Source organism: Mus caroli, chromosome 8 (genome assembly GCF_900094665.2).
Source record: "Mus caroli chromosome 8, CAROLI_EIJ_v1.1, whole genome shotgun sequence".
Lineage (NCBI taxonomy): Eukaryota > Metazoa > Chordata > Mammalia > Rodentia > Muridae > Mus > Mus caroli.
The window spans coordinates 35295456-35305324 of NC_034577.1; the positions used below are offsets into that span (position 1 = coordinate 35295456).

The window sequence follows — 9869 nt, forward strand, 5'->3', positions numbered from 1 at the left end:
CACGGCCTGGTGGTTGGCCACACTGCTGGCCAGAGTCTGGGACCTCTCGTCATACCAAGAAGCATAAGCTGTTTGCATCTATTCTGCTTACCTTCCAAGTCCCCTAAGCAGGCCAAGTGGATGCTGTACTCCACACGATCTACCATAATTATGGCATTTCAAGATGAGGAAAACTACCAGAAATACATGAAGAGCTACTGTCTACTGGTCAGTTGGTCTGACTCCTACCCTGGAGAAAGACTAACTATTATTCAAAGCAAATCCTTGTACGGTCTGATGAAAATTTTCACATGGTATGTAGAATTGCTATGGAAAACTTGCCCCAGCAAATCAGTCTGCTCTGTGGTGGCAGCTGCTTAGGAAACATTGCCCAATCCAAGAGGAAGGATATCCCCAAAAGCTGACAAGTTGCTGTGGTGATGGCTGAGGGTCAGCCACACCTCACAGTACGAGGTACTGCAGGACTAGCTACATCCTACATCCACAATTCTAAGATGGTGAATGTAAAAATCTACACTGACAAGGACTCACATACTCTGTTACTACAGTAACAAACAAGTGCCTAGACTTTGCAATTCAATGACTTAAGGAACTTGAACTTGGTATTTTAATGTACTGCTGTGTCAGTCACAGAAAGACTAACATTCTTGACTTCAGAATCCCCAAAGCTTAAGTACATCTGAGTTTGTAGAGGTGAAAATCATGTGCCCTCTTAAGATAGCCCATTATCAACAGTTTCTAATCTCAAAAGATATCTGATCCCTATAGAACCCTAAGTGTTTTGGGAAGAACCAGCAGATGGCAAAGCCAAAGTAATGTCATCCACAGCCTGGTGACTTGGGTCACAGGAGACTCCCACAGAAGGCCTGCTTGTTGTGCTACTTGTAGTTGTGAAATACAGTATCAGGATAAAAGCTCAAGAGTTGAACAACTCTGGCTCAAATCCCAGCTCCGATCCCTCCTATTAATGTAACTGAGCAACTCAACCTTACTTTTCTCCTTGTCAAGCAGGCCTTCAAGCATAACGGGTTTGTTTAGAAAACAAGCTGTTGCATGTAGCACCATTTCTGTTACAAAGTCTGGTACACAGATCTGGGGGTGTGGTACCTGTTACCAAGATGAGCTATCCTAGAGCTCTATTGTATTTTCACAGAAATACTATTTGTATATATTTTCCTCTGCATATGAGTGTCTGGTACTGGTGAAAGCCAGAAGAGGGTGTTGGGTCCCTTAAAATTTGAGTTACAGATAGTTGTAAGCCACTGTTTAGGTACTGGGTCATAATCCTGGGTCCTCTGCAAGAGCAGTAAGTGCTCTTAATAACTAAGCCAACTATCCAGTCCCCCTTCCTCTTTTTCTCTCATCCATCCATCCATCCATCCATCCATCCATCCATCCATCCATCCATCCATCCATCCATCCATCCATCTGTGGTGTTAGGAATTGGACCTAGGGCCTGATGAATACTTGGTTAAGTGTGGGACTCCATTTCAAATCATATTCCTAAACCCAGTTGGAGTATCGGCACTCTGGAGACTGAGGCAGGAGGATCACAAGTTTGAGGCCAGCTAAGGTTTCAAAACAAAACCAAAATATTAAGCAGGTAATTAATTTTTTTATGTTTTGGATCCGATCTGAGTCTTAATATCCCTGACCATTAACTGGGGGAAATGACTCTCAACATTTTAGCTAACATCCCCCGGTCATCACTTTTTAGTCTGTGTAGTTGTATGTAAGCAGCTATATCAAAGCACCTGTATAAATAAATCTGGACTACATACACTGTCTAAAAACTGCTTCACCTCTAAACAAGGCTACTTACAGTCTTAATGCCAGTTAGTTCACGCCATTGAAGGACTGCTAAGTAAGCGGTCTGTAGAAATCAGCATGTCAGGTGCTGTCAGGACCTCCTGCAGATCACCAAATGGATCAGTTCTACCTCATTTCATTCCTAGGAGAGGCTCAAAGTTGGAAGTTATTTTTTTTTAATTAATTGAATCTTATTCTATTTTTATTATTTTGATTTTGAAGACTATCCCATGTATCCCAGGCTGGCCCTGAACTTCCTACTGACACCTGTCAAATTCAGGTTGTACTTATGTACCACCTTGCCCACCTCAGTATCCTATGTCAATACAAAGCCTCTCGTGAATTTCTATTCCTTTCCTAAAACAATCTTGGTGATACTGGCCCCGCAGAAGCCCCTGGGTACAGTCTGGGGGGTGAGGGGAAGCTGCTTTTGCATACCTGCAAACTGGGTCGACACTACTGCGTTAGGAGGTAAGTATTAGTCATGGCAGACTGTGACCATTTAAGTCATATGTTTAGTAACCTGCTTGCATAACCCTTGCTGTTTAATGTAGGTATTATGTTCAGCTTGTATCTCTTGATAATAACCCCCCACCCTCAAACCAACACAGGCACACACCCAGTCAGCATGCATGACTGCTGACATATCTGACAGTGATTGTTTATTGAGCATCACGACACCGCAGACTGTCCAAAACTAAATGGATACAGTCTGCCACACTGTACAGTCTGCTTCACTGTCAACTGTGAAGGTTAGAAAGATGAACAAGTTCTGTTTGCAGTTTTCATAAATACATTGATTTCTGAAAAATATTAATACTATATTGTATGAAAATCTTAAAAAAATATGATTAGAAGGAAAAAACATTACATTGATTATACATAAAAGAATTTAAAATAATGAGTTTGTGGTTAAGTTCTTGAACTCAAGTTTTTGAAGCTAGACTCTTCCTGGGGTTACTGGCAGGCAGAATAACTAGGAAAAAAGAGAACACTTATTCTTTTTTTAAAAAAAGTGTTTGTATAATAGTTATTTTATAATCCTCCAAAACACTGTTTCCAGAGTCAGAGGTCTATTGATTGCCCATTAAAATAAGTACTCCAGCCAAGCATAGTGACATTGCACTGCTGTCACCAACAGCATAGGTGAATGGCAGGTTGGTTCTAAGAGAGAACCAGGAAAAGGAAGACTACTGGTGTACAGGAAAACATAAGTATGTAGATTAAAAAAGAAAATGTAACTTTTACATTAATCACACAGGGCGCTGACTCAAACACCATCAGAGAACTTTGATGGGTTCCATAGAGGTCACAGTTACCCTTTCCGCAGTGGCAAAGTGAAATGAACTGGCAATTTCTATGTGGTGTCCCTTAAAGAATTTACCTGTGAGTCGAACTGATGCTGATGATCAGAACAAACAAACAACAAAAACAGCCTGTAAACAATGTAACATGATGAGGACAGTCCTGACTAAAACCAAGAGGCCTTGAGCCTTAGCCTATGGAAGGAGACCAGGCACGCTCGCTGCACAACACATCTTCGGCTCTCAGTATGTCCTCGAGGCTGGCCAACATGTGCTCACCAGCCTATACAAGGGTCTGGGCAATCTCGAAGGTGACTTTCAAATTGACCTTTGGTAACATCCATCAAGGTTGTGAATACAGTCAGCTGAAAAAAAAAGTTATTTTCATTTTAAAGATATTTTCAAGTCTAAGATTTTCTTGTACATATTAGCATTTGTGCCCCACCCCAAAGAATTTGTTTTATAATGATATTTAATAGTAATCAGTGAACACTTTAAGGTTCATTTAACCCTCTCCAGTGTGTAACTGGCAGTCATGGAAAGCTCAAGGATACACTGTGGAGCTTTGACTATGCTTATCCTAAACCCATTTCCATTACAGCAAACAAACAAACAAACAAACAAACAAAAAACCTGTAGGCACACAGTCCAAAGCACACACCATCACCCCCTGCTCATGCAGACCATACAATGCACCCCATCGTGATGCCACATGGGAATACTGTCCAAAGCAGAAATGGCAGGTTGACCAAGGTACATCAAGGAGACAGTCCCTGTTTAGTTGTGAATGCTAAAGGGAAGAGGACTTTGTTCTAGAAGGCAGAGGCAGTGCAGCCTGTTTAGGCAAGAACAAAGAAAATGGGTTAGTCAAGGGCAATGTATCCTGAAATGACCTCTGTACAAAGAATGACTATAAGCAAGTGGGCTGATTAGGTTTCTTGGTTATGGTTATGGAAAGATAAAAGGACAGAATAAAGTTATGGAGCGGCCCCACCCTGAAAAGACATAGGGCTGGCTCTACCTGAAACCTCACAGTTTGTCTGTCTAGTCAAGCTGTTAGGTGTTAGTTAACAATACAGTGTGTAATTTCTGACACATGGAGAAGTCAAACTAGACTTAGTCCAATGCCATGCAAGCAAAGCTAAGACAACACTGACAGCATTGCCCAGAGAGAGAAAGAGAGAGAGAGAGCCCTAACATACACAGCATTCTAACTACATTCCTACAGTGCTGGTTTCAGGCACTTGAAATCGTTTTTTTAAAAAGCCAGACCTTAAAGCTGAGAGGGATGGTGCCTGTTTGCAGTCCCAGCACTCAGGAGGCTCAGGCAGAAGGACTACATGTTTGAAGGCAGCCTGGGCTACAAAGTGAGGTCAAGGCTTGACTTTGGGACACAGAGACTCTGTCTCAAAATATAAGTCGATAAATGAACAAATAACAAACCTGAAATTAGACATAATTAATATGCTCAAAAAGATCTAAGGTAACAACATAGGTGCAAATTCTTTCCTGAAAGCTGTACATGTGTTTGTGTGTTGAGGACATACCTTGTTGAGGACAGGTTTTGTTGATAGGACATCATAGAGGGTAGCAAATGAGAGATTCTAAAATACAAAAACAGTTGTGTTCAGTGGGTTAAATATAGGCCTTCTGTAGCATTTACACATACAAATGGGTCATTAAAAATGAAAACAGTTAGCTGGGCGTGGTGGCTCTCCCAAGCACTCTGGAGGCAGAGGCAGGCGGATTTCCGAGTTCGAGGCCAGCCTGGTCTACAAAGTGAGTTCCAGGACAGCCAGGGCTATACAGAGAAACCCNGTCTCAAAAAAAAAAAAAAAAAAAAAAAAAAAAAAAAATTTCAATCTTCCAAAGTCACCTCCCTTGGAGTCACTGCTGGAAACAAAGGTGGCTATTCTAATGTATCATTTTTTTCTCTCCCCACTTGCTTTGAAATTTATTTAACTTTAAAGAATAGTGCCTGACAGTGTAAGGAGGAAAAGTCACAGCAAAAATTCATTCCTTAAGTTTGACAGCAAAAGCTCCACACCGTGTGTCAAGAGAGAGAACTAGGTTTGCAGATCTCTCAAGGTCAAATGAAAGCAGCAGAACTAAGGCAGTCCGTCAAGGATGGCCTTTTTCTGTGTATGACGATGCAATGTACCTTCTGTGTTGTGTGATTCAGACACTTCTTGGCCGGTGTCCTGCGGTCATCGAGAAACAAGGTGTTTTTCCACCTGTCATAGTTGGTTTGTACCACATACCATCTGCCATGCTTAGGATCAAGTCTAGATATAAAGAGAGAGATTCCCTCTGAGGCTTCACATTGGCCTGGGTTCTTGTTTTTACTTATTTTACTTTATCAAAGATACTTACTCATAGACATCCAAAGACTCTTTTCTTTCCCGTGTAATCACACAGCCCTCTCCAGACTTCTTGCCTCCCAGGATAAAATATACTGGGGCCATTATCTTGGTCTTGGTCAGTGTGTTCTTGGCTTCTTCGTAACTATATAGAAACATTTTTCAAAGTAAGCAATTTTATTTGATTGAGTGCTATGTTTAAGGTGTAGAAACTAAAGGGAAACAGGTATCAGCAGTCCTTAAGTTATTTAGCTGAATGTGGACAGACGGACACACACACACACACACACACACACACACACATCAACAGTTAAAAGTTTTCTGAATGTGCAGTGACCAAAACTGAGTTGTAAATCACATGAATGTGAACTAAATCTGAAGCCTTTCTGGGGGTGCTTTCATGAGCTGCAACTCCCCTACAGCCCTGGTTCTGAATGTGCACTTTGGTCTGCTCTGGCCAACACCTCGCCCGGCCCACACTCAGGACAGCAGCTGGAATAAAACGTGCTGTTGAGAATTGCTATACCTCCCAGGTTTTCTGCTCATATGTAAGCAATGGCTTAATGATGAAAACCAACCCTTTTAATAATTTTCTACTGTGATTCCTCAATTGGAAGTATAAAACTAGCTTATCCTTGGGTTGAATTTCATTCGAGATTTTAAAAATATTATCATGTGTATGTGTGTGTGCCTGCATGTGTGTATGTGCACATGTGTGTGTGTGCAGCAGCCATGGAAGAAGGCCTAAGGCCCAAGGAACTGGAGTTGCAGATGACTGTGAACTGCCATATGGGTGGTGGGAACCAAAGCTGGGACCTCTACAAGAACCAGTTCTCTTAACCACTGAGCCAGCACTCCAGCCTCTAGTTTTAAAACTATTTTGAGTTGTTGATGAGTTTAATAAAAAATAATGTGAAATGAAATTTGACTAGGGATTAGGACAGAACTTCCCAAATGTCACTCTGAACACTAACAATCAACTCTGAAGGACGCTCAGTCAGGACTTAATTGTTCTTATGAAATAAAAGGGATATCCATGTCATTAGTATGCACATCTGCTTTTGTCTTTAGTGGTAAAATACTATGTATACCAAAGAATTGTTTTAAAGTAAATTTACAGTAACTATTTGATATCATATTAAAGCAAGTCTCTGATATGTATACATATTTTACATACCTATACACATGGGGACAAATAAAGCATTTTTAGATAAAATGGAGCTTCATGGGAAAGGCTGAGGAAGCGGCTGTCTGAGGACCATGTTTTAAAGACGGGGAGTGAACAGTGATTCTTGGAGGACCAATGCGTTGTGCATGGGAATTTTAGGAGGACCCCTGATCTGAAGGAGATCTCAGGAGTCACGCTCTAGCTTTTCTACCCACGCATTTTATTCAACAACAAAGGAAAGGGAAATCTGATTACAATGGTGGAGAGGGGCCGAGGCAGTAGCTCAGTTGGCAGAATACTTGCCTAGCACCACATAAACTAGGCTACGGTGGTGTATCTGTTAATCTTAGCACTTGGAAAATAGAGGCCTAAAGATCAGGAGTTCAAGGTCATCATTGGCTATCGAGTGAGTTTGAGACCAGGTCTGAATAAATTAAATCCTGCATCAAGAAAACAACAAAAGGACACACACACCACAAGACTGGAGAACAGTTTTTGAAACACAGCGAGCAGTAACTTTGAAAATAAGGACTATTAAGGACAGGAGTGGATAATAAGGAAGACAACCAACTTCTATTCCCTGGAAAGGATTAAAAACTAAGATCGATGCTTATTTAGTCCAAGTCCTGTGGACTTAATATGTGCTAACGACAATTCAGTATTATTCAACACATAAATAGACTGCAACTTCTAGGTTATTATGTACTACAATTTATATTTTACTTTTTCCATGACAAAAAACAATGGTATTACCATCAAAGATTTTACTGAATAGCATTTCCTATGTACATGGTGTAATTTTTTGGAATAAATTTTTTGGATATCTTTCCTAGTGTTGATATCTCTAATATTTCTAAATAATCCAATGCATTACTTTGGTAAGAGACCATACAGAAAACAGGAATGATTTCATGTAAATGTCAAAGACTCACCTAAGAAATGCACAACAGTTTCTCAATGGATGTGAAACTGGGACTTGGCAAATATTGTTATATTTTAATAAGTCATAACAGGGATATTTGGTAATAAGGCAACAAATCACTTCACCTTGTGGTGTTCTCCAGGACTGATCTAGTGATAAACCCTACCCATTGGGCATCCTTCCTTCCGAACATCCATTCTAGGATACCTAGAAGAGAGGAAATGCAGACAGTGTCACAGGCCTGAGGAGGTTAGATTACTGCCCTCCCTTCCAAAGACTGAGATTCCCATTGCATTTCCATGCATTCCACTCACCCAGATAACCACCATTTATACTGAAACGTTCATTTAGTGAAAGACTGAACAGTCCCTGAGAAAAAGACAAAGCAATGCTGTCAGAAATGTCAATGTGCTCTGAAAGGCCCCATCTCTGCACCAGGACAGCTGTATACAATGACCTAAACTGTCTACTGGGGATTGTGCTATGAGTTAGGGAATTAATGGCCACATATTTAAAGAAATGAAAAGCAAAGTCATGAACTGACCGTGACTTGCGTAAGTGAACAAGAGACCCAAGCCTGACACCCACTTCTACTCTGAGACCTTGAGAGCCAGTCACATGCTCTGTATCCTCAACAGACACAGGATCCTTTCTACTTTTCTGTGGTGTGAAGTCTCAGAGTTAGAAAAGTGATAAGGACAAGGGAATAAATTAGGGCTTCAAACTCTCCATCTGCTGAGACAGGTCTCAGTGTGTAGTAGCCCTGGCTGGTCTGGACATCACTATGTAGACCAGACTGGCCTTAAACTCACTGACACCTGCCTCCAAAGTGTTAGAACTGAAGAAGCATGCCACCATGCCTACCTTCATATTCTTTTTATGTCCTCATTTTCTTAGACTCCCAGACAGTAAAGCCAGGACACAAAACTGTTTATAAAGTTACATATTTCTTACTGGTTTGAATCCTGTCAACATGCCCACATATCCAACAAAACTTGTAGCCTTGAAAACAGTCTTATTGTTTCTTTGGAAGTCCAAATTCACTGTTAAGGGCTTTAATTCTTCTGTGACAACCCAAGTGTTATTATTTATATTCCACCTAAAAAAGACAAACGTTGCTGACATTGAAGACAAAGACGAAGGTGAGAGTCCAGCATTACATAGATGCTGCATGTTTGTCACTGAGTCTTAGTATGAAATCTAAGATGGCTTCAAACTTGTAATCCTCCTGCCTCAACCTTCCAAGGGCCAGAGTTGCAGGTGTGAGATACTATGTCTGGTTACAGGAGCTTCTTCTAGCTGGTCACTTAGGATCAACCTTAACAGAGCCTTGAGTGTACTGTGGTGGATTTGAAATGTTACAGGCCCAGTCCTCAGTGAACTGATGTTCAGGGGCAAGGCTTTAGGAAGTGATTAATCTACTGATGGGTTAATATGCTGAGAGATTATTGGGAGATAATGCCAACTTAGGAGCTGGGTCCTGTATGAAGGAAGCAGGGTCCTGGATGTATACCCTTGGAGGCTACATTGTCTTTACTGCATTCCTCTCTCGATGAGGTGAACAGCCTCCTCTGATACCTGCTCCAACCAACACAATGCTCTGAGGCCTTATTAGCCTTAGAGACAGAAGAGCCAGTTGACCATGGACTGAAACCTATGAACTGTAAGCCAGAATAAACATTTCTTCATCCAAAAACAGGGTGGTTTCATCCTTTTTCCAGGGGCTAAAACTTGATGCTCAGAAAAGCTGATTAATTCTGGTCAGATCAATAGTGAGACCTAGATTCAGATGATGAGCTCTATTAAAAAGCCATCATGTTTTCATAAAGGTCAAGATGACAGACTTCTTTAAAGCAATAAGTGAAAATAAGGATCTGCGCCCTTCAAGCACAGTCCAAATTTCTGTCCACTGGGTGCAACTTTTGCGATACACCTCCTAAGTGACTGAGTGTACCCTGGGTGCCTGCCTTTCTAACACTAAGGAATCCACTCATCTTCACCCATGGCTGTCTTCTGCGCATGAGGGGCGTTTACTTTTCATCAAGGTAATACTATCATCTACTCTTCTAAGGTAGTGAAAGTATGTCAAGTTGCTTACTTACCCAAGAAATATTCCAAAATCCATGTTTCTCCCATGTAGTAAATGACCTTTTAAGAAGAAAGTGAGAGAGACAGGCATCCACAGTTAAGATAAAATACAGCCAGGCATGGTGGCACACGCCTTTAATCCCAGCACTCGGGAGGCAGAGGCAGGCAGATTTCTGAGTTTGAGGCCAGCCTGGTCTACAGAGAGTTCCAGGACAGCC

The 9869-nt window shown here is 41.3% G+C and overlaps 1 protein-coding gene across 1 annotated transcript in view; it reads right to left on the reverse strand.

The window, feature by feature from the left end:
- Window positions 1-2442: 2442 nt before the first annotated feature.
- The window catches only part of Asah1 (N-acylsphingosine amidohydrolase 1), a 33075-nt gene continuing 25648 nt past the window's right edge, over window positions 2443-9869 (reverse strand). The window contains exons 7-14 of the mRNA XM_021169553.2: window positions 9666-9711; window positions 8518-8662; window positions 7878-7932; window positions 7689-7770; window positions 5487-5618; window positions 5275-5398; window positions 4661-4717; window positions 2443-3478 (exon numbers count right to left, since the gene is read on the reverse strand). Of these exons, the coding sequence (XP_021025212.1) occupies window positions 3389-3478; window positions 4661-4717; window positions 5275-5398; window positions 5487-5618; window positions 7689-7770; window positions 7878-7932; window positions 8518-8662; window positions 9666-9711 (731 nt within the window). The 3' untranslated portion in view covers window positions 2443-3388. The remainder of the gene's footprint in view (window positions 3479-4660; window positions 4718-5274; window positions 5399-5486; window positions 5619-7688; window positions 7771-7877; window positions 7933-8517; window positions 8663-9665; window positions 9712-9869) is intronic.